The 26371-nt window shown below is 37.1% G+C and overlaps 1 protein-coding gene across 5 annotated transcripts in view; it reads right to left on the bottom strand.

Annotated features, from left to right (window-relative positions):
• cacna2d2 (calcium channel, voltage-dependent, alpha 2/delta subunit 2) overlaps positions 1-26371 on the bottom strand; it is a 241815-nt gene that overhangs the window by 114229 nt on the left and 101215 nt on the right. For all 5 annotated transcript variants that reach the window (XM_015382058.1, XM_015382059.1, XM_015382060.1 and 2 more), the window contains exon 4: positions 14672-14731. In XM_015382058.1, the coding sequence (XP_015237544.1) occupies positions 14672-14731 (60 nt within the window). The remainder of the gene's footprint in view (positions 1-14671; positions 14732-26371) is intronic.

The raw sequence follows: 26371 nt of genomic DNA, 5'->3' as shown, positions 1-26371 counted from the left end.
TATATATATATATATATATATATATATATATATATATATATATATATCACTTTCAAACGTGGCCAACAGGCAATGTATATCAATCCGTTGTGGCAGTCATCAATGAACAAAGATCTATGCAAGATCTCTGTACGCTTACAAAGTCAAACTTATAATTGAAAACACTTGCATTCTGAAAAACCACTTCTCATTACCTTAAACTTAAGGAATTTCAAAACTCTGCAAACTTATCTTGCATTCGTTTGAATCCATGAGCATGTGAGTAAATTGGTTTAGCACTAAAAATACTTAACTTACTGAAAAAGCTTTTAGCTTTCATTATTTCCTGACTTCATCAGATATACCCTCTCAAGCCATCAATCAATGCTCACAATGCCACATTTTCATATTCATGTCGTAACTTTATCTTACTTTTTCTCCTGCAGTAGGCTCCTAGGAGAGCGCCACATTAGATTCAAAAATTATTTTAGACCAGCGTCTGCCTGACGTTCGAAAAATCTTGCACGTTGAAGCACATTGGCACACGTCGACATACGTCAAGAAATTTAGAGCATGCTCAAAATTTCCCGGTTTGCCAAAACCTATGACTAACTTGTGCATAACTTATGTATAACTTATCAAGAATTTATCTCCAACGCATATCAACGTATTTGACGTGTTCCAGACGTCCACAGAATGCGTTTCTAAATTACAGCTACTGTTTAATGTGTATTGGCAGCGTTTTGGTATTTGGGGGGTTCACAGGAGGAAACTGTCAGTTCTCCAGACTTCATCCCCATCATAGGGTGAGCGAGAAGGTGAGTGTGATGGATCCTCGCTGCCTTCACAACCACGGCTAAGAAACTTCCTAGCAGTCTGCAAACCTTCTTTCTTTCTTTCTTTTTTTTTATTCTTTTTTTTTTTTGCCGGGTGGGCGGGTGGTAAAAAGCAGCTATGTTAATACAGCGATCAAAGAAATCCAGGACACTGGCTTGTGACATTTCATGGGCATTACACTGCTGTGCACTATGCATAAGTTAGGCTGTTGGTCGACATAAGTTCTACATAGAAAGTTCAGAGTATGCCAGCGTTTTAGGGGATTCTGGGACGTCGGACATACGCTGCCTAAATTGGCAAAGTGTTACAGGGCTTTAACTTTGAAAATAATTTTTGTAGACATGAAAGTGCTTGTGCGTAAGTGAACGCAGGCTTGTGAGAATTGTAATCTGTATAATTACCGCCCTGATAATTCCAAATAAGGCTACGTCTTCCAGCGCCTTTCAGATAGTGTTCATTTAAAGAAATGGCTTTTAAAATGAAGGAGATGGACTACACCAGTTTGGAGATCTGGGTTCTGCTGACTGAGAGCTGAGCAGCAGAATTAAAGGACCAGTAAAAGCCAAGCAGTGGGGGAAAAAAATGTGTGTAGATTATATGGTTGCACTGTTACAGAAGTATAAAGAAAAAAAATAAATAAATATAAAAAATATTTAAAAGAAAAATTGTTTGATCTGAAAATGGTTTCTTAAAAAAATGCCTAGCAAAGACAAGATGGTCAATGAAAACTACTGGTTAATGTAGGCGGTGCAATAAACGATGCAAATGCTTAAAATGAGTTCTCTATAAACCATTCTGCTAAATCTGCTAAAAATTTAAAATACACACACACACACACACGTGTATTGTAGATCCCTAGACCACATCTGTAATCCCTCCGCCTCAGGCTCCATCTCTCTCATAACATAAAACATAAACCTAAAAATGTTAACGGTAAAAGTCAAATTTGGCAAATTCAGACAGACCCAAACCCAACTATTTTGTTTATAACAAAGCCAAAGAGCTGCCATGGAATATAAAGATATAATTTATAATTGCAGCATTGTATAATATGAAATGATTAGACCTAATTTATACCAGATTTTAAGATGAACAATTACTTCTAAGTACGGTAATAACAAATGAAGTCATTTAGTGAAAATATAGGTTTGATAACAGCTGACGGACTGCACAAGAGTCAAGTTTGGAGAACTCATAAAATTTTTTCGTGCCTGAGAGAAGATTAGAAATAACAGAAAATTGTGAATTGTTCATAAAAACGCTTCTTGCATGAGACCGACTGTCTTTTAGCAGTTACAGTAACAAGTGTGGGGCAGTAAATTAGCTCTGAGGTCTTCAACCCTAGACCCCAGAGTTTATTGTTTTGCATTGCTTACGTTTGGCTATGAACCAGCAAAACTGAATGAAATTATTGGGTTCTCTCATTAGCACGCATGAAGGCTTTAAAGCCTGTCAATCCCAGATTTATTTAAGTAAGCTGTTTGGAGGGACGAATAAAAAAACATCTATGATATGCAGGTCAGGGGAGTCCTGAGGGTCAGGGTTAAAGACCCCTAGACTAGCTGAAATAGACAATGAAAGGTCTGGCTGAACTTACTATAAAGGGAGTTTCAGTAGCCCAGTCTAATGGTGATAAATGCATAAATCACAGTTTCAAGGACAGTTTAAGGAAGGAAATCTTGGCTTTGTTTATCATCCTTAAATTATAAAAGCATGACTGAACATCTGCATTGACCTTGCAAACAATGAATCAGATGGGAGTAAATAAACTGTGTACAGAAAAGGATAAAAGAATCAGAAGAGTATTTTTTCTGACATTAGAAATGAGAAGCATTAGGTTTTGCACAGCAATACAAATTAACTGTAAAAAAAAAAAAAAAGGTTGTAGAAATAAAGTAACTGCATTGGAGGAACAATACTGGTAGAAACATCATAAGGGTCACATATAAAAATCTAATCATTACTAAAGGGACATTCTAATTTAGAAAATACTGAGAAGTTAAGCACAAATAGAAAGTGTTAAAAAAAACATCATGGTGGAGAAGAAAGGGAGAGTAAAAAAATAGTGAAGCGCTATAGAGAAAACACAAAAATATGTACATTGTATAAATACCTTAAAGCCTTAAAAAACATTTATCAAATATGACTTCATTCAGACCTCATCCCTCTACTTCAAGTTGCTCTCAACAATTATTTTTTTAAGGAAAGGAATAATTACTGTTCTGAATGTTGTATATTCATTAAAAAGCCCCTGTGGTCTTCTTGATTTAGTAGAACCTTGTGAGTTAAAAAAAAAAAAATCTAAAAACAAAAGTAGTTTTTATGATAAAGTTTAGATATTTTCCATGGAAAGACATTTCTACATTGTGAGTCAAGATAATATTTCCTTGACATTTCAATTTTATCTAATGCCATCTCCTCCCAGAGGAGGAGGCTACAGAGACAGATTATGAAGTAACATTTTAGATTCACACTTTACAGACAGTAGATCCTAAATGTTTAACTAATTACATTGGAATATTTTCTTCCATACATTACAATTTTTTGAGTGTTGCTGATTGACTTCTGACTTGATATGTTCAAGAGAGGTTTCCTTTTGTGTTATATACCTGATTTACTTCTGATTAGCTGAACTTACTTCTGGACTTGATAGTTTAATCCAATTCCAATTCAGTTTATTTACATAATGCCAATTCAAGACATATTATATAGTTAGATTGGGTCAAAGTTTTCTAAGGAAAGCCTGCTGATTTCTTCGAGTCACGAACTTGACAGCAATCCCTCACATCGAGCATGCAAGCAGCAACAGTGGAGAGGAGAAACTCTCTTTTAACAGGAAGAAACCTCCAGCATAATCCTTCTGTGTGAACCCACTTATGCCTAGGCCGACAGCACTAATCTATAAATGCTTTATGTTTTAGAAAAGTAACAGTAGCTCTCTTAGGAGGCTCTATCTGGAGCAAAAAAAATATTTTTCATGTCAAAGGGATGAAAGACAGCACATACAGTTAGACACAGTAAAAGCGGAGCCCACAGCTTTGTCTAGGAGAGAAACAGGACTAAGCACTGAAAAACAGGCCGAACTCCATCATCTAAGGCCAGATGAAGCTACTATGATGAGAAAAAACAGCCAGAACATAAAGACCAGAACCAGAACCAGAGAACAGAGATAGAATGAAGCAGGATGATGAAAAGTGGTCCCTATGTCCACTAGCAGTCTAAACATATAGCAGCACATCTATAGAGATAGCTCAGGATAAACGCAGCCACTCGAACTATAGCTTTATCAAAAAAAGAAAGTTTGAAGCCTAGCCTTCAAAGAAGATAGGGTGTCTGCCTCACAAACTAATACTGGTAGTTGTTTCAATAGGAGAGGAGCCTGATAAATAAAAGAGCTGCTTACCATTCTACTTTTAGAAATTCTAGGATCCACCAGTAATCCTACAGATTGACAGCGAAATGCTATGTTAGGGACATAAGGGACAACACAGATGTCAACATAAGATGGACACATCATTGACATGAACACATCCTTTTGATTGAACTCTGGGGTTTGTTGTGCCTACTGTTCTCCTTTAAATTTAAGTTCAGAGTATTTTATTTATGTAATGCCAATTTGCCTGCGATGGACTGGCGACCTGTCTAAGGTTTACCCCGCCTTTCGCCCGTAGACAGCTGGAGATAGGCAGGAAGAGCAATCTCATTTTTACAAAAAAGCAAACATTCCCAGATGTAATGAAACTTTATGAATAAAAAAAACAAACAATTGTAATCAACACAGTAATATTCTATTCAATTTATGCAACACAATCCAGTCAAGTTATGGGTTAAATACAATTAAAAAAAATCAATTTAAAAACGTTTAGATTATTTCATTATGTTTTATGGCTACATTTCATTTAAAAATTTTGTTTAGATTCAGCAGATGGACTTAGAGACAAATATACAGTAATGCATGTATCTGCACAACCGTCCAGTTTCTTAATATTTTAACTGACACAGTGAGAAATGTTATGGACGGGAAAACATATTTAATGATGACCAAAAAGAAATAAACATGCAAAAAAGGGGGAGGACATAAAAACAAAGCAATGAGTGAGGGTTGTGACATCCGTTCATTTAAGTCTGTTTTACTAGAATCTGAATTTTGAATCTGTCCATGGCAGCCTTGATGAGATTAATGTATTCTGTGGATAATGGAGCCGGCAGTCTTGAGGGGTAGGCTGAGAGTTGCCAAAATGATTCTCACTCATTTCCTCTAAAGGACCAATTACGTCAAACACAGACATTATGAAAGGAGTCGAACTTGGGAAAAGTAAAGAAAAGTAAAGAAACACTTCTGACATTCGGTCTCAACTCTACAGGTCATGCTGTACCTCTCAAGGGGAATTCATTGGAAGTTCAAGACAGTTCATATACTTATTATATGCAACAACTAATACAGTTTTCACTGAGATAAAAACATTTTAGACATTTTCACAAATGTAAACATTGCAGGGCATTGCTTTGTATTGTTGAATATATTCAACAGGTGTTCCAGAAGCAGGATGCAACTGAACATGTATGTGTAGAGAGCCAATGCATGAATATTACTGTTATGTATGAGAGTGGGTGGCTGAGTGGAGATGAAGGGAAAAACAGAGAGGAAAGAAGAGAAAGAAAAGGGGGAGACTATGTTGTCCTATGATGAAAGGCTTGATTGATTAGAGAGTGATGATTGCAGTAAATGGCCTGGAAGATGGCTCCATCTCTGTTTCCCTTCCCCCCCATCTCTTATACCTTCCCCCCCCACACACCACTTCCTCTCTCTGTTTAGCTTTCTCTGCCTCACCCCTCTCCCTCTCCTGGTTTCATCATGGCAACCCATCAGCAGAGTGCCCCTCTCTCCTTCCTAATGGCACAGCTATTAGCAGTAATGCATTTCCCAACGTACAGCAGCTGCCACATCACAATCTGAATGAAAGGACATGTCTTCCTCTATCTCCACAATCTCCGTCCCGTCTTTCATCCAATCTCGTCTACCAGTTCCGAGGTGCCACGCTTCATGTCAACGCCTCTTCATCTATGTCAAAGCAGTCATCATCAGAGCAGCAGTGTGACGTGGAGGGAGAGCGGCTGATGATAATGTAGCAGATAATGTATTGACGACCATGTCATCAGGCTCAAAATGATGATGATCAGAGAAAATGTTCCATTTTGTCAAATTCAGCTGTTGTTTTTGAAGATGTTCCTTTGTGGTTAATCTAAGAAACACCATCTGATACCATTTGGACTTATGTCAAGATTCACAACCTGATTCATTAAACTTTAAACAACTGGGAGTCAGAGGTAGCTCACAAATAACATCTCTGAACCAACAATCTGTCATTTTAAACCAATCTGAAATACACAGCCACAAACTACTGCTGTTCAAGCGTACTTGTGTTTGCATCTGAGTTTTTCTTCTCTTTTATTTAGGCTACTAAGAGTCATACATAGCGGGAGGATTTTAGCAATATCTGAGAAAGTTCCAATGTGACCTGAGTTTTTTCAGAGAGACACTTCTCTGCCTCTTCCTCACCAGTTGCTGATAACTTTGGGTTTTTTACACTTTCTGCAAATAAGACTATTATTAACTGAATATATATGAAAAAATAAATAGGGCTTAAACTAAAAGCATGCATAAAACATACATGAGAAAATAAAAAGATTTTTGTGGTGTATCAAATCACGACTTAGAAGTTTGTTCACTTTGGATGAACTCCTGTACTGAATAATATGCTCATACTGAGACTAGTGCTGTGGATTACAGGGTTCTGCTGGGTCATACTGTTACCTTTGACCTTTTTTCCATCTGCTTGACTTGGCCAGGCTTTACTGTGACCCATCCACTGTGCAATTGTTCCTATTACCGGTAGTGTTTTTTTTGTAATAGCTGTACTGTTTTTTTTTCTTCTTTTTTTCTGCAATACTCAGCTCTGAGATGAAAAACCCAGTATTGTTACTGGCTCACAAAGTAGGCTGTGTGGTGTAGAGTAAGGTTTCGTGAAGCCAGTGGAAAAGGGACAATCTGATAGATTTTTCTCTAAACCTCTTTTTTGGAGGAGGACTCCTTAGCCAAAAGTTTGAAGCGTCCTGCATCTCCTGCTTAGACCAAATAAGATCATGATACATGAACACAATTATCTTTAAAAGATTTAGAAGATTTGAATAGAGTGATGAGCAGTGGCACCGCTTGTAGTGCTGTTGCCTTGCAGCAAGAAGGTCTTAAGTCTGATTACTGTGCTGGTTTCTTTTTGCACAGAGTTTGTGAACATGTGTTGTCTCTTGGTACTCTGGCTTCCTTTAACAGTCCAGAAACATGACTGTTAGGTTGATTGATGTCTCTAAATTTGCCTTAAGTCTGTGTGACCATGAGTATATATATCTCTGCACACGCTGGTGACCTGCCTGGTTCTGTTGGAGGTTTCTTCCTCTTAAAAAGGAGTTTTCCTCCCCGCTGTCACTTCAAGCATGCTTGGTGTGAGGGATTGCTTTTGAGTCAATGATTTCTTGCAATCAGCTACGAACCAATCTGACTGTATGATCTGGTTGAATTGTCTCTATAAAANCGTCTCTAGTCTTGAGACGACATGTGTTGTGAATTGGTGCTATATATATATATATATATATATAAAAAAAAAAGGCACCAGCCCCCCGTGATCGTGACAGACGAGTGGTTGAAGATGGGTGGATGGTTTTAGTAGAAGATGAGTTTCGATAATTTATAAAAAGCAGCAATGGTTGAAAATGTTTCAGTGAATAACATACTGTAGTTGTCGGTTGACAAAAAAAATTACTTTGCATCTGTTAATATTTTGCTTCTTTACTGTCATTTAATTGGGTTTGGGATTATTTTCTTCATTTAAATATTCAAAACCTAAACATTTTCTGTTAATGTCCCCTCTAATGTGTCTCCACACTATTTTTGTAAATAGAAGTTAAATGGGGAAAAAATAATAATTGAAAGACACTAATATCTTATTTTGAATTGGCAAACACACAATAAATCAGACCTTGCACAGAAATGCATGTTGGCTTGAGTAAAAAAAAACAACACAAATAAAAGCTAAATTTTGGGGACTGGTTAAAAAAAAGAGGACCAACAATCTTCTGAAAGCACATGGACAAAAGAACAAACAACAACAACAAAAAAAGGTCATATGCGGATTCTTCTTACAAAGACTTTATAGTCCCCTGCACTTTGTCTGCCATATTCTGAGAAGAAAAGAAAGAATAAATATGAAATTTGGCTTTATGTCTGCTCTTTGTCTTTTATTTTTATGAGGATTTTAAAGAAGCAGTGAAAATCACTGCCACCTTGGACTGACTCTGCTGCCAGCGCCATATTCAAGTGCCACAGAAGGACAGACTCCTGACCTTGAGAAATCATCAGCTTGCTGACAGTGAAATGTCTATTTCACACGCCATTTCTTTCCAAAGGATTTAAAACCCTGAACGACCATCGCAACAGTTATTACAAATAACATTTTGCCATCCGTAATGTCCAGCCGGTCAGACAATGGCTCTGCTATTAGGCCTGGAAAAAAAGAAAGGGGCGAGTTTAAACCATCACTACCATCACAGCTGCCATGGCAGCCGCCAGGAGGACAAGGTGTGGCGTTGTTAGCAGTTTGGCAAGAGAAGCTTGTGGGTCCAGGCCTGGTATAAATGTTATTATTTAACACCCACTATTGTGCCCATTGTATCTCAGAAAAATGCCCAAACCTATCGAGTTAGCAGGTTTGTATCATTTATAAAAGCACACCATAATAACTTATAAAAAAACTTATTCAATATGACATACTCTATACTATCCTTTAGAATCCATTGGAAGTGTAAATTAAGAAAATCTTTGTGAGAAAGATTGTAAAGATCAAAATACTGCAATGACTTGGAGGTGTGCACAGCCTTAAAGGTCCCATATTATGCTACATTTGAAAATAAAGAAAATGAACACCGAGGCCCCTAAAGCATGCTTTTGCTGTTTGTCCAGGAAAATTCCTCTCAGATGGCAGATGGCCTTTACCACACTGCCCTTCCGAGGGCTGTGCCCCCACAATCTGCATTCATGACACCCAGTCGTAATGATAGACTAGGAGCATGGAATAAGACATTAGATGAAGTCTCCTAAAAAAATGCTCCTAATGACATCATAAAGGGCATGCATTTCAAACACACCAATTTTGAGCACAGATTAACTAAGAGGTAGAGAAAGGCGATGTTAGAGGTTGGTTTTTCTCATTTGTGAACTTGAAATTACCAAGTACAAATTCTCCTGATGACATTAAGCCATCTTCATCTATTTCACTGATAGTTTGAAATAGATGACTGAGGACAGCAGGTGTTTCAGCTAAGCAAAATATGGCAGTGGTTTGGATTTCAACCAAGGACATCGAACGAAAAGTGGTCATTTGTAAGACATGCAGTAGAGAAATCACAAGTAATCACAAACTAAGAGAAATAACAGATGCTATTTATTACTTTATTTAAATGTATTTTAGATGCTCTAATGCCTGTGGTGGGATGTGGTCTTGTTCAGAGGTTTTGCAGGTGTTTTCTAAACTTGGCAATGTTCTCAATTTTACAACTTTTTGTGTTTTTTTTTAATTCTCAGCACCTAAAGATCAATAGTTTTGAGATGCTATAATAAAGCTCAAATTTTTGGACAGTATTTTGACTTCTGTTTTTGTAATTTGAGGCCAAATTGTATTTTCATTTATTTTTTATTATGCACAAAAAAGCCCTTTTTTATTTTATGTTATTTAGCATTGTGTGTTTTTGCTTTGTTTCCTGTCTGTTTGCTGGGATCTTGTTAAAAGTCTAATACTGACACCGAAATACATTTAGTAATGTGGCAGTAGCATTAATGAAAAGCTTTCATGTGGTTAAAATAAATTGTTTTAGATTTGAATCTTAAAGTTTAAACTAGTATATCATTGCAATTTTATGTACTTTATTGTTTTTGAAGGTAATTTAAACATATCGTGATATATATTGTGTATCGCGATTATAGCCCAAATATATTATGATATTAGATTTTCTTCATATCGCTCAGCCCTAAATGAGAATGTGCTAATACCAAGCGCAAAAAAATTAATAATAAAAGATAAATGTAGTTGGATAGAAGAAAATTAAAGTTTAGGTTGTAGTTTAGAGTTTCTGATTCTGATTCAGGGACGGCTTTGAAAGCCTTGAACACCAAGAACTGGTGTAACGTCAACAATTCCATATAACAAATTCTGTTTCTCTCATGTCAGTTTTCTCAGATTATTATTGTCTTCCTTCAGCTATTTTTCCTGCCCTTTCTCTGACTGCTACATAAGCAAATGTCTGAAAAAGAGCCGACTAAGACAGTCAGTGGGATACAATGACATTTATGGCAGACGTGAAGTAGAAACTTAGATTTTATGATCACTAACATAATGAAATAACATGCATTTTCGAAGCACTGAGGAAAAAAAAACAGCTCAAAGCTGCTGTCAACTACCTCCAATAAAAGTGTGGATTTCAATTTCTCTAATTTTTTTTGGTTTGACATGGACACACAGTAACAGCAAATGCAAAATATATATGATTGGATTTCAAAGAACAATTATGAAGAAGAGATTTGAGGACAAGAGTTCATTTTTTTTCTTAATATGTCTCATTTTGTAAAACAAAAAATGTGTTGGTTGAGTTACACTACTCTACCTGAAGAATATATCAGAAAGGTCTGAGATGGATCGGATCAATAAATATATATAAACTGAAGGTTAACTGCATGAAATAAACAGAGACATTTTCTAAAATAAGCCATGGTGGCTGAAGTGTGCAAACACCATGGAAATATATTATTACACAGGTAATTCAGAAGGTCCTACAGACATATAAATAAGACTAGCAGACACAAAAATTAGACCAACAAACGATAACAAAAAAGGCAAAGGACAAAATGCTTCAACAAGCAAAAATAATTTAACGTAAAAAAAGCTGCAAACTAGCATTGCATAATAGATATGCTCCAGATCAAATTCATCCATCCATCCATCCATCCATCCATCCATCCATCCATCCATCCATCCATCCATCCATCCATCCATCCATCCANCATCCATCCATCCATCCATCCATCCATCCATCCATCCATCCATCCATCCATCCATCCATCCATCCATCCATCCAGAAGGCAGGCGCCTACTTCCTGTAACCGCTGAATAAGAGTCTGGGTATGGCTGCCAGCTTAGTATTGCAGCAAACAAACCAACATTCATGCCTGAATGAAAAAATTTAAAAAGACTAATTGATATAAGAGTCATGATTTCTTGACAGTTGAGGCAAGCATGCTGAAAGAAAAATCCGTTATGCACACAGTGAACATGCAAACTCTATCCAAGAAGATCCAAGGCAACGATTTGAATTGAAGACATTCTGCTGTGATGTTCAGCCAAATAATAAAGTATGTATATTTTAAAGAGAAATAATAAAAAGTTCTGCTGTTTTTTTCATAACCTGAATTTTTTAAAACAAAAAGCTCCCACTTACAGGGCCATGTACAGTAGAGATTCACTGTACCTGCTCATTAAAAGACTTAAAAGACGTACTGTAGCCTATTGAACCCTTGGCGTAGGTTACACTCCTATGACGACACACACAAGCACCAAATTTACCCCCCCCAAAAAAAGCATTGCTCACACATCAACACTTTTTCTTTCCATTTGACAGGCTGCTCCACCCGCTAGTTTAAAATGCAATGTGTTCCTCCTAATATGCCCGAAGAGCACGGAGCACTAATCTAATTAGAGTGTCAGTCAGCAGAGTGTTCAGCCAAAGAGAAATTAAGAAAGCACAAAATCTACAAACAGAAAAAGAAAAAAAAAATCTTTTTAGGAGGGATGTTACATATCTAAACACCCCACCAGATTCTCCCCTCACCACCCGCCACCTTCTTTCTGTGATATTTTTTAAATGGGTTCACACTTTCCCCTGCTGAGATTCATTACCTGGCCTAATTATAAAGGCAAATGAAATCAGCTCAATACATTATTAATGGAGAAGCACTACTGGGATTCATTTGCAGCATTTGCAACAATATGGTATATTCTAACTGTTTTCATGCCTGATTTAGCACACACACTGATAAGAATAACGTATGTGAATGAGGTGGAAGTGAAGAGAGTGAGGGTGACTACAAAGCTGAACTGGACAGAAAGAGTTTTGAGCAGAAGAGGGAAAAAAAGATGGAGTGAAGAAAGTCTGGAAGGAGGAGGACGGGGTAGGGATTAAAGAGAGAGCTGGTTTTTCCACTTGAGGGGCTCTTGATGCTATATTGGATGCAGCTACTTATGAACAGGTGTGCTATGTGTGGAGGACTGTGACCCAGGCACCACTTCCTGCATGGCTACACATTCGATTGAGGTGCATTGGAGCCGGACAGAGAGAAAGAGAGGGAGAGAGAGGCAGGCATCAACCCCCTGGGGCCTAAGATGAAGGGACAGCCATGCCGCATCCTCCCTCCTTCAAACCAGTAGGGTGAAAAGGAGGAACGCAGCCTAGCCACTGCAAGACTACAGCTTCAGAGTGTAAGCAACCATGAATAAAAATGGACTTTGCAGAGAAGTAGGGCTTATAATTATTCGCTTTGAATCAGTTAGAGCCTTTTCTTAAATATACCCCGGGAGGCATCAGGTTAAAAATCCATTTGTGGGTAGTGTACCATGACAGTGAGCTAGTCTCTCTGGAGACTGATGATATGACAACAGGGAATTTGTATACATATCTATTTTACATATTTATACAAAACATAAACAGGTATATAAAAATGAATGACATCAATATTAAACTGCTATTTGAAATTTCAGTATAACTGTACAACCAGATATGGTGTGTTTAACTTTTTCGACAAATGTTAGAACTAAATACAATATTTGAAATAAATATAAATTCCAATATTTTCTATTGCTGCAGCACTGAAAAGCCTGAATGATATCCTATTCAAGTCAAATAAAATAATTGCCTTAATATTAACTTTTTAAAGAGTTTTAAATGCAAAGTGATATCAGTTATTATCCAGAAAACAAACGTATTTCAAATACAGTATATGATATTATTCAAATTCAGTAAAGACAACAAGAAATAAATACCAACAGCTAACTGTCTTTTTTATCTGGTCTTTCCTTAAACTGATTGTTTTTCCCCCTTTTGAGTCAGTTTCGGATGATTTTACTGGTGTGCTAATGGGTCAGGGTGGTATTTGCATGAGTCAAAAAGCTAAACTGTCTATATATTATTATTGAATGTATATAATTGAGTCAAGGTCTGATATACTGTATAATACATCTGTTTGTGCTTTCAGAAACAGAACAAAAGGTATAATAAATTTGAAAGTACCCTTAAAATAATTACAGCTCATCTTAAAATAGCCCAGTTTAGTAAAAGAAGTCTAAATATTTTGGATTATAAAAGTGAAAAAATATTCAAACACAGCCATGTCATTCCGTAAAAATTCAAAAAATATCCACTGGACTTGGTTTTCAAGATTTGAAGACGTTTCGCCACCTCTCCAGGAAGCTTTCTCAATTCAAATGTCTGGATCCGCAGTAAGTTTGAGTCTTATCTTAAGACTCAAACTCACTGCGGATCCAGACATTTGAATTGAGAAAGCTTCCTGGATTATTTAGGTTATTTTTTGAATTTTTACGGAATGACTTTGACCTGGATGACTGAGAACCTTCATCAGCAACACAACCATGATTTCCCAGAAAAACGGGGATATCTCTATTCAGAGTTATGTAGAGAAAAAAGGGACATATTTTCTTATAGCATGCACACTGGGCACAGAACAGTGAAACAGTCAATCCCCATTGACTAGAGAAGCGAGTTTTTGGAGTCAAAACTATCCAAATCATTTTTTGGTCCCCAGAACTTGAACCACAAACTGACAAAAATCACCTTGGGTAGTGAGCCTCATTGTGTAAATAAAAACACAGCTTTTGATTTCACTTTCTTTGTTCAGCAGTTCAGTTTTATCTAAAGGTTAATCTAACCAAGAATTTGGGAAGAGAGTTAAACATTAGGGTCATGGTAAGGAGGCCTTCTTATGGTAAAGACCCCGGGTTGATCACCAAAGCTCAGCTGACATAACACCAGTGGAAATATGCAGAAAACTGCTTTGTAATTGAAATAAGGGTTTAATAGCTGTACTATTAAACAATCAAAAGAGCATACTGTACATAATTTCAAAATTTCAGCTTCAAAAGTAAATGTTAGATGTAATGTGTATATTTTTTAAAGTCAACCCTCTTCCTACACCATTTTATCGTCTTTTGAAAGATACCTTTTCTTTTTCTTTCCAACAGAAACAAATTTCTTGGTTGAATGAAAATAATTTTAAATCTAGAGTATGAAGAATTTTGGGTATAAGTGTTAATATTTTCTTGGCATTTAAACATGAACAAATTGAACAGTTAAGCACACTGGCATATACAGCACAGTAATACCATTTTCTTTTTCTAGATTAAGAGTATGCACCTTGTAGCTTTAAAGGTCACCTGCAAGAAATGCAAAGTTCAATGCATAAAAAAAAACCCTGCAAGCTTCTTTATACAGAAAAGGGCATAAAATTACTGATCTTTAACATTTTACTGAGTATGCATAAACAAAGAGCATCCTTTAGCACTAATTATTTTTGTGATGCTGATCACATTGTCATTTAGGTCTAAAAGGTTTAAAATTGCTCGACTTAAGGGAGTTCATTGGTAACGACTTGGAGGTGAGTAATTATATTTCTTCATACAGTTTTTGAAAAGGAGAAAAAAGATCCAGGGAAAGACAAAGAAGGGTTGGCACTCTACATTACCGTCACGCCGTCTTGCCACACGTGCTCCTTCTGAAGCTGCTCAGCCTCTCGGACCAGTTTCTGCAAGACAAAAATAGGAAACCAACAAAAACTGTAAGAATCAGAAGTGTGGGATTTATGCTGCGGCTTGATTATTCAACTACTAATATTATACTAACATTTTTTAGATTTAAAGGATTCGTTCAGTCATTTACAGTATTACAGCTAGTGTTGCACCGATACCGATACCAGTATCGGACGGGGCCCCGATACTGCCCTAAAATGGTGGTATCGGTGTCGGCGAGTACCAACAAATAGGGCACCAATACCATTTTGAGAGCTATAAGTTTATTCAACTATTGTCACCCACTCCTGGTAGGCAATGAAAAGTTCTACTTGATTCACTTTGTTTTAGATTTTTTCCTGTTTCACAAAGGTAGGCAGCAGCTTGAAAAATCCATGATGGCAATTATTTTACATTATTATGGTATCGGTATCGGCTGATACTGCACAGCCAGGTATCGGTATCACTTACAGCATTACAGTTCCTTCTTATTCTGTAGTTAAAACTTGCAGTTTTGATTTGTGCAGTTTTATGCAATTGCTTTTTGCATATAAAACACAAACAATACAGATCTATTTGCAGCATTTTTTTGTTTTCTTTTTTATATATGGTAAATTGGTTGTTAGAAGTACAAAATATAAGTACAAAAAGGACTTTAAAGGACAGTAAAATAACATTCATTTCATCTTATCTTTAAGTTTATCAGATTGTGCAAAAATATTTTTTACTATTGAAGAAAACAGCTGGTGTTGATCTTCATAATTCAGGAACTTGCAAAATGTAAAAGCCTTCCTACCTAAACTTACAGTAATCATCTCTACAGTAAGAGCAATAATTAGAGTGTTTAAAAGAAATGGTGATGTGACAAACAAGGTTGGATGATTCATCTCTATTCACATGAACTCAGGACAATAGTAATGGATTTGAAAACTCTCAAACTCAAAGGAAATGTAGCATGGTTGATAATTTCACGAATTTGACACCCCAAAAAAAACCATACAGTCATGCCAGTACATGCCAGTCGACTAATGGAGGCATGCCAGGAAAAATTATTTTCTGTCCTAATGTCACAAATGTAAACATGTAGAGCTAGTAAAGAAAAACTACTTGGTATTTAGGCCGATCTTTGCTTTAATTTAATGAAGCTAACATTGAGCTTCTGGGTGTAAAGCAAAGCATTGGTTGGAATAATCAGAAGATAACCTCACTACCATGTCTGGTAATGTGGAAGATCTGTGATGCTGGTAAACAGTTTCTTCTGAATGTGGACTTGTAACCTTGCAAACGTGCAACTCACCACAAACTCTTAGATTTGAGGACAGTTTAAGCAGGAATCTGATGGACTTCACCAGAAACTGAAGCTAGCATGAAAATGGGAAACTAACTGACAACAGCTTGGCTTTAGGTCTTAGTCACAAATGACAATCCAGTACCCCTGCAAAGGTATGTGGCCACAAAATGTGAGGTCAGAAGTTTCCCTGATGTTGATCTACAGCAGCCTGTAGCTCCTTTCCTTTTCAACTCCCTCACTTCAATCTTGTTCCACTGTATCAAGGTTTTGCCAGGCCTCTAGGGAGCATTGGCAATATTATTTTAGTTCTAGAATGGCATGATTTTCCCCATAACCCCAAGGCTCTAAAAATACTCACTTTATATATAGAGCTCCTGTTACTGTTAGAACTCATTTATCTGAGGGGTGACAATGAAGAAGCCCGTTGCCTATCAGGGAAGACATTTTTATCTACAAAAAAAAGGCACAATGGACCTAAACTCTCACTATGATAAAAGCTATCCTCTTTATATAAGACGCCCTGCCCATTTTTTCTTAGCTGTCCCTTTTATTTATAGTCACGTTCCCAAGGCTGAGAATTAAAACTATTATCGCAATGCAAAGATTCATACTGTATATAAGACCTTTATATACACTACACTGTATGTATAGTATTACATTTTAAAACATATCTGAATTAATGTATCTGCACTGCTTTTAATTTTCTCTTAGTGTATTGTATAAGGAATCACATTACATTTTTTTTTACTAAGAAAAATAAATAAATAAATAAATACAAATATATAAGACATTACAAAACATAAGCTTGAGATGAAAGCCAAAGGAGGGAGACGAGTCTTAAGCAGTGATTTAAATATCTCAACTGTCTGTGCAGTAGGGTAAACCATCCTTTAAATTTAGGGCAGCCACTGCAGAAACCTAATCACCTTTATGTTGGATGTGCAACGCAGAACATCTTTGAGAAATTGGCTGGTTGACAGCAGAGCTCTTATGTTAGAGGATTGGAGAAGTTCGATGGAGCCAGTCCACTAAAAAGCTTAAATGTGTCCAATACGTTCTCAGTCCAGAAATAATTATACAAAATAATATAAAAATATGTTAAAATTTTTTTTTTTATAATGCAAGAGACACAATTTACTAGTGCAGTTTTGGGCCACTTATCTTTATACACACGTGCAATTTCACGCTTATTAAAACGCATTTAATATTATCTATCTTGCTACATAACAAGCTTAAGCTCTTTTGGGAGGGGTTTTTACAAAGTTTAGGAGTTCCCATTTGGAATTCTTTGCCAAATTTCCACAAAGACATTTGGTAAAGGAAACCCCTACACCACTAAAAGAATATGGATCCATGCCTTCATGATGTTTTCACAAAACGCTGACTTCACGCTCTGTTGCCAAAACAAGTACCCCTTTCCCACTGGCTGAAAAACCTGTTAAACCTGCGCATAATCTGCTTTTAGTGGCAGTGGGAGTAGCTCACTGAGCGCGTCTACCCGGGCTAAATGACTCGGCAAGCGACCCACGTTAAAATTGCCTCGGCTCTGATCGCCATGCAGTGGGGAAAAATAGAGACACGCTAATTTATGTGAAACCATTGAGTGCAACATATGGATGCCAACACACCTCGCCAGCCACATCTGATCTAACAAGAGGAAACAACTCTTCTTATATTCGATAAACATTGCTTAGCACTGGTGAGAGAGATTCGGACAGATAAATGAGCACAACAATAAAGCACACTTTCAACGCCCAGAATTCCTTCCATGTTGTTCTACATTGTTTACTTTCCTGATTTCTGTCACACTGTGCCATCATCAATGCTAACCCAGCATGATGGTGTTACCAGACATGCAGCTGCAGGGGGACAGAGGCCCTGCAAATTGCAAGTTTGGGGCTAGACCCAGCTCTTTTTGCCAGTGGGAAGGGAGCCAAATGATGATTGTAAGCGGGTTGACCCATCTTTGAAAAACATGCATTAACCCTTAGAGGCTTAATACTCATTGGACCAGGCAGTCCAGACTTTTGATTTGTTAAGTGAGCTGATTAAAATGGCACACGCAGACGACCTGGTTTCTGAGTATAAATCAGGCTGATTTATACTCAGAAATACCCTATAACCTGTCTGGGTATTTCACCTACACTGGTTGTAACAGGTGGATATTTCATTCACTGTTACCTTTATATCATCTCAAACAAGGCTACTGATTCTCCTTTAAAGTGAAGAACTTATTTTCAGCCTCACAGCTTCTCTGTTCAGATATTTCCCTTTTTTCAGGACATTGTATGTGAATCTTAGAAAACCATAAAAAAAAAAAACAGTAGATTGGTACTGTCTAAAACACACGGTACACCAAAAACTGTAATGTTCAAAGTTATTGAAATCTCTTTTTTCACCATTCTGGTACTCAGTTTAAACTTCAGTTGTCTTAAACAAAGAAAGCTGTAACCATATGTTTGCCTGATTTGGTTTTTGTGCTTGGCAAGCAGCTCAACAGCTGCACATAATTAAGTGGTCACTGATTGTGGCTAAAAAGTTGTTTTGTTAGAGAAAAGATCAAATTTGTTATATGTCATCTAAAAGGATCAGTTTTTAGCCGCTCGTGGCATCAAACTAGTAATCTCTTGTCAAAACTATACCCTTACATGTATCACTTTTGGATAAAAAAACAGCCAGACAATAATCTTTTGGGAGATTTTATTAAATTTTGCCCTAACTGTTGGTAAATATGATTTAGATTATTTTTCCTTTATTATATTTTACATGATTTGACATTAGCCACATTATTTATAATCTGGAAACTCCTTTTATCCCTTTATTCCAATCTGTTTTCTGAAAATGAAATCAGTCAGCAGAGCTCTATTACAGTACAGTATGTTCTTAAAAAAATGTCTGCCATGCTTTTTGAAAATGTATGTCTCTCACACTAGATGAACATCTAACCCCCCCAATCAACCCCCCCACCCGGAAATTGTAATACCATTCCCCCCGTTAGACCACCATTTCTCATATCTTTTCCTGAGCAGGTTAATGCAACCCCCCTGCTAGAAAATTGCCATGTGTCTTAGCATGGTGTACACCCTTTTGAGTTGGCCCAGATAGATTGGCAAGACAAACAGCCAATGAATCACAGTGAGAGATGTGGGAATTGAGCGGGGGGAGGGGGGTATATCAACTCTGCTGGTGGCTAGAGCCCAAGCAGCTTAGAACACCGAATGAACATAGTGAGATCAGCAAAGAACAGCCCAGATAAGCTCTGTACTGGCCCACACAACACAGAAAATAACAGAGCAGAGGCACAAACACACCAGAAGAGTCAACAACAGCAGCATATAGAGCAAAAGACATCACATGATGGGTTATTTGTCAACCAGCCAACAGCCAAGGTCAAGAGCCATACACACTACTGTGATGGATGGTTAAACTTGAAGAGTGGGCAGTAAAACACAGAGAAATCTGACATATATAGCCCTGTGCAAACATTTTAAATGAATCCTGAGGCATTATTTGGTTCTTAAGAGTTAGATTTTAATGCATCCTTTTAAATATATCTTTATCAATATTTTTACATTTCTGAAGGTGCTCAATATTTTGTGCGTTGAATTAGTCAACATTTTGTCGACAGAGAAAGAATATTTAAAAGTTGTTTTTTAACTTAGCAACGAAAAGGACAACAATGAATTAATTAATGTATAATTTTTCTGATAATCTGGTATATCCAAAGCCTTTTTTTAAGACAGATCTATGTATTTTACTCTCTGGTAAATGTATGATATTTTAATGGAAATACTAATATAAAAATACACTGCTTTGGTTTGAAAGCAGTGAGTGTTATTCCCCATTTGTGCTGCTACAACAGATCTCAGTATGTACAACAATAGCAGCTCAGGCTAAAAATAGAGGCTGATACAGAATGTTTAACTATTCATTGACTTCAAAGTAAAAGCTGCACAATATACCATACCAGTATGACTGTACACACAAATATATTTCCAAAGGCCTGCTTGGAGTGCAATATTTACTGATTATCGTGTTCAGTTTACATAGGTACACACCTTATACAGTACCTGTATGACTTAGCCTGTTGGATGGAGTCTCGGCTGCAAATAGTGACATCTGATACAGAATTGCTAAGATGCTTAAAGGTTCAAACAATAGAAGAACCAAAAAATCCTAATGCTTTGAGGCGTTGCTGTATATGCAGCAGAGTGAGCCGAAACATAATTTTTCATCTGCATTCATTGGAAAAAACGCTTGATTTACCGTAATCAGACAAGGATAGACACAAAAATGTAACAGATTGTTGTTTTTTTGGGGGGGGCAAATGTTTATCACTGGACGTTTTTTTTTTTTTAAAGATAAGTAGTTGGTGTAAGATAAAAGTTTATAGACGATTGCATAGCAGAAATTAAAATATTTTCTACATTTTATAATCTATTTAACTCATATCAGATAATTTGTGGTGCCAATTCGCAAGAAGTTTATTCTCAATGCACTTTATAATACCCACTGAATAATTTGTATACAGAAATATATGTAAAAAAACAAAAACATATATCCATCCTTTCTACACCTCTGCTCATTATGGTGTTATTGCTGGTGCATATTTCCGGCAGACATCAGACAAGAGTACAGGGTTAATCTTGGACAGGGTCTGGCTAAACTTATTAGACAGATTTTATCAGGTTTGATGTCTATTATCATAACAAAGTTTGCTGGACAATAACCTTCCACAAATGATTGCAATAGATGATGATATTGTCACTTGGAGACCATTTTTAACTAATGTAATGATAATGGCAAAACAATGCAAAGATCAATCAAATAGTTTTTCTAAACAACATTTAAGTTAAGGTCTCTGAAACTAAACGGAGCTTCAAAAAAATTTTAGTCATTAAGCTCAGACAGGGAACACAGGATATATTTTTTTTGCTTTGCAAACTAATTGCAAAATCCCTCCATTTGAAGAACAGCAGATCCCTCAGCAAGCAAAATGTTAGGTGTGGCTCCCCAGGCAACTTGTTCTTGGTGTCAACTGTTTGCAATGTTTTTTTTTTAAAGTCAGCTTTACAACAGTATTTAAGGGCAGCATCTCCTCAAAGATCAAGCCAACTACACCGTCTGTTTGTGCATCATTTTGCAAAGCCTGCTTTGTAGTTTGTTTGTCAGTTAAATGTTCCATGGATTGTACATTGTCAGGAATTCGGAGACAGCCTCATCAGTTGTAGTTTTAATCCCAGCCTGGAAAACTTGGTCAGACAAATATGTTTTAGATTTAAGTGCATGTTTTTAGTATTGCTGTGTTTAGGTGCTGCTGTTTACAAACTATTGCGATTTTCCTGCTCCCACCGGTTAAGGGGTTCACTAAGGTTATTCGGTTTGAATAATCGGTGTGACTTCGGTTTGAAGTGTTACCAAACTGCAGCTTTTGCGCTAAGCTTTGAAAAAATTCCATTTCTGATCTTTCGAACCTCATTACCATTTCTTTGGCTTTCTCTCTCTGTGGTTCTAATGCTACACTTGCTATGGAACTGTAAGGGGGAGGGGTGGGTTGAAACTGATTCACCAGAGGGTAACTTTTTATCCTCCAGTTCCTGTAGTTGAAACACAAGGAGACACACAAAAAAAAAAAAACATGCACACATATTGAGCTAATTTTAATTAACCGTTTAACACTTTTTGTCATGAGATTAACTGGTTTATTGCTTTTTGCAATAGGCCTACTGACCCATCATACTGATTGACGAAGAGATTGGTTTGCATTATATCGGTGTGTGAACACTCCTTGCACTACCAAATAACTAATCTCTGATCACTGTTTACTAAGCTCTGCAAATGACTGTTAGACCCAATTTTCATGCACAATTTGTTTAAACAAGCTGATGAAATAAAAATTCTGGAAAAAGCATTTACATTCATTCCCTCCGTATGTATTTTCAGATATAAACAGTGTGGGTCAGCAGAAATTGTATTTGGTATCCACTACATTGAGACATCTAACTCTATGACCAGAAATACCAATGCAGATAGTCCTTACTCCATGTTTATGTTAATATTGACATTAGAAACAAAAATCTAACTAACTAAAAACCAGGAAACACTGCAAAACTCTGTTCTAATAAATGTATTGGATATGGTCTTAAAGCTACAGTGTGTAATTTTCAGCAACATCTAACGTCCAGACTGCAGACCGCAGCAACATGACATCTCCCCCCACCGCTTCTCCCCCCCAACAGTGCGGCGAGCGTTACGGGACAAAATGTCTTCCAGGACGTCCGCATCACCTACCTTCTCAAGTGATGAGGTTCGTTTACATAGATAATTTTACAGATAGTATTTCATTAGTCTGTGTTCAGTACCGTCTCAGTTCATCTCTCTCAACTTGCCGTAGTTACTTTCAAGCGTAGTGGGCGATCTCGCAATCGCTAGTTTGTTGGCTCTGCGCTGCCGTAGCGCAAAGATGTCTGCCTCCATGGCTGCGAGACCCGCTCCTATGTAATTATAAATAACGAATTCTAAGGCAACGCAAATATTAAGGTTAAGAAGCTGAGCTCGTAGATGATGATAAATAACATAGTTATGTATAATATATTACATTTCTGACTGTATATCCCTGTAATTATTACACACTGTAGCTTTAAATAAACTCCCAGAGAAGCTAGAATGGAAGATGCAGCAGGCAGACATTGAGGCTGTTGAAGAACATTGCTGCAGAAGAAGTTGTGGTCGCCCACAGCTAACCCTCAGAGCAAGACGATAGCACGGGGGAAATAATCAGAATAACGGAATAGCTCAGCAGGAGAAGATCAGAATCTTTAATATTCATAACAGACTTTTCTCCGTTCCAGAGTGAACTGGTTTAATCACTCAAAGTCATGTTGTTTCTGAGGGAACGACAGCACAACAGGGACGAACGGCGTCACGCTGTGGTGAGCGCCGACTCGACACCGGTCCTCCTTCTGTGATTGCTGCAGCCTGTTAGGCCCCTTCACTGAGCATTAACTTAAAGGGCACTCCACATATCAACTGTCGTTTGTAAGAGCCGCAGGGACTCTTCGAAATGGCCCTACAGTGTGGGTGTTTGAGCAAGAGGGCACTTGGGGAAAACGCAACATGGACTGTACATGTGATTGCAGCTTTGAATGAGGTACTCAACATGTGTCAAATTAACCCCCTTTGCTCAGTCTCTCTGAGCACTAGAGTCACCTCTGAGACCAAAAGACTGTGAAATGTCTCTGCTGGGGTCACTTAACCTTCTCAGAGCCACTAACGCATCAGGAGAAGACCTCCAGTAAATTTTGCAATGATTGGCTGCTGTGAAGAATGACAATCAAAACAGCAAGTTGCTAAGTTCATTGAAAACAATACTTATCAACATCTGAATATAAAACCATACCAAAGAACAGAAAAAATGCATAGCTAGCAAAGGCACATTTTTAAAATCTTCTTAAAAACATCTTTAAAAATTACATCCTTACCAAAAGAGTATTTAAAAAGGTAATCAAAGATTTTTATTACTCCTCAAAATGCAAAAGAATTAATTCCTAAATTAAAATTTCAAATTGATGCTGATTACTCATGCTATGTCATAGACTACTTTTCTTTTATGAGCTGAAAAGCTGTTCAGGGACTCAGTAGTTCAGATGCTTGTAATGCAATGCAGCAGTTGTCCATTAGGAGGCAGAAGACGGGGTGGCTGTGTGAGCAGCAGCCAGTGGAGCCTGTCAGAGTGAGAGCAGTCTGCTTTAAGCTCTTCATTCTGTCTTCTCCACTCGGCCGGGATTAAGGCCAATCATAGAAATCACTGAGTCAGAACCGGCCCCACAATAACAGATGGAGGGACTTTCCACTCCAGAATTTTAAAACATCACAGGCAAACTCACTCTCACTTCGCCTGGCAGCTCCTGATCATCACCATCCCCCTCATCCTCACGTCCCCCCGTCGGCGCCACCACTCTTTTTATCGCCTCTCTTTGCCCGCCTGTTTTATCCTGACATCATACCCCGTACTCCATTTCTCTCCATCTGTCTCAGTTTGCTGCCCTCAAACTTTTTTCCCCCTCTTTTTTTTCTTTAATGCCATATTAATTTCAGCAACATAATTACAGTTTCAAAACAGTTTAACTGACTTCACAGAGAGTGGGACTTGTAGGCAGTAACTGACGAAATAGGGGAGACGTTTGGGAAGTTGAAACATCTAGTTTGTATTACTTGTGGCATTATAAAATGTTCTGTTGGAGCAAACTAAAACAAAGTGTTGCATGGTGGATGTTTTAAAAAGAAAACAGACAGGGACTAATTTTTTAGGGCCACCACACGATGTAAATGGTCATAATGAGGCAAAATAATGAACCATAATTCCAGGTCTCTAATTGGATGACAAGTGACAGATGGGTATTGTAGTCCTTATTAGCAAACTTTAACTGAGGATGTTCATGGATGGGTGGGAAGGCATGCCTTTGTTCTGAGATTCAGAGCACCATGAGGAAGGCCTGTTTGGGAGAGTTGTGCATGTAGCCCTATTGTAACATTTGCTCAGATAATCCCTGCTTTTGTTTCTATTCAATAATCTTCCCCCACCATAACGGAAACGTAAAAACCTTATTTTGCCTTTCTCCACTCATTTCTAACATCGCTTCTCCTATTTCTAAGGAGACTGGATCTGGAGCAAGCTCTCACCTACCCACAGCAGCAGCAGCTCGTCACCAGCTTTCACAAATCAAACAGAAGCTTTTCTACACTCAGTGCAGACAGAGAAAGGCACAGTATTTCAACACCAGCCTGCCAGCATTGTTCTGAAGCCTCTGTGAAGATCAGTGAGACAAAAAAGGCAGATGTCTTTACTTTAGAAAAATACAGTCAAGCTCTGCAGTAACTATACTCGCTTATAACGGGTCTTGAGAGATTCGCTGAAAATAATTGACCTTGATCAGTAGCTCTTGTATTCTCATCATCCCCCTTTTAAATTTACGAGGCGGGTGTAATCAAAATATGATTATGTTAGAAGCTCAAGTCAAACAAAAAAAGGTTTTAACAATACTGATGTATCTGCAAATTTTACAGGTTAATTCCTTATGTATTGAAGTTCTAGAGCTGAACATTTTACCAACAATCATGAGAAACTCTGATTGATCAAAACAGAAAGACTGGAAAAAATTATGCAGAGACAGACCCATGACCCACATTTTTACGGCAATGAACTGCATCATATTGCGCACACATATTTGCTTTTACCTTATACAAAAGCTTTACCTTTATAAACTTCTGTCCCATTGTAGACGTTGGACTCCTTGATATATATATTAGTGGATTAGACACATCCTGTACTAGTTGTCTTAGCTAGTAATGTTTGTGCCATTGCTATGCATTGAGTCAATTCAGCAAAATCATGTTGTTCTATTGCAGAATGAGCTGCATCTGTCACAATGGTTTTAGCATTCCTATTTCAGATGAAAATGCATCTGTTGCTCCTTGTTCTTTGGAACTTCCTCCTCAGCTGTTTTGCTATTGATATGATCAAAAATGGGCTGGTGCTGCATGTGGGTCTCTTGTGATGTGGATGCATCACCATTGGCTGGATAAATGATTTTTTGTTTTGTATTATCATTTGAGGAAGCCATTTGGGTGGAGTGTCATATTTTTAAATAAGTAAATCCCTTAGCCTTAATTGACTGGCATATAGCATCTACCCATCGCTGTTCTATGTTCTTGCTTAGAAAAATCCAATATATTTCAATTTAGTTTATTTATATGGTGCCAATTCACAAGACTTAAGAAGGCACTTAACAGAGACAATTTAACCAGATCATACAGTCAGATTGGTTCAAAATTTTATATCTAAGGGAAACCATCTGATTGCATCAACTCATTGATTATTTGATAAATTTTTCTTTAGTTCAATAGATTATAGATAAATAATATAGTTAACCTGAGTGTTGCTGCTGATTTTAACCTTTTAAACACAGATACATTTTTTTCTAGAGAAGCCGCACTAAGACAGAGTAGACTTTAACCCCGACAACCTACTATTTAAATGTCAAAAATATTTGACAATAGCTGTTAAAAATGCAAAAACTATAAAATTAATTCTTTTTTGGTCTAAATGTTTATTTTTATGATGTTGAACGTTATTTCTCAACACCAGCAAAAGTTCCTTAAATTGTTATTTTGTATTCAAAGAATGAAAAACTTTAAGACCTAGATGACACATTGCCCCTTTTCAACACAGTTTATTTACAAAAAAAAAAAAAGAGTAAGAAAGAATGGGAGTTGTTGTCCTGCAACAACAAGATTTAAATTCAAAGATTTATATATTCATCTTTTTTTAAACCTTCTGAATTTTAAATAAGTCAGATTACTAAAC

The sequence above is a fragment of the Cyprinodon variegatus genome, unplaced genomic scaffold (genome assembly GCF_000732505.1).
Source record: "Cyprinodon variegatus isolate N-32 unplaced genomic scaffold, C_variegatus-1.0 Scaffold248, whole genome shotgun sequence".
NCBI classification, from domain to species: Eukaryota; Metazoa; Chordata; class Actinopteri; order Cyprinodontiformes; family Cyprinodontidae; genus Cyprinodon; species Cyprinodon variegatus.
This window is presented reverse-complemented; position numbering and strand designations above follow the sequence as displayed.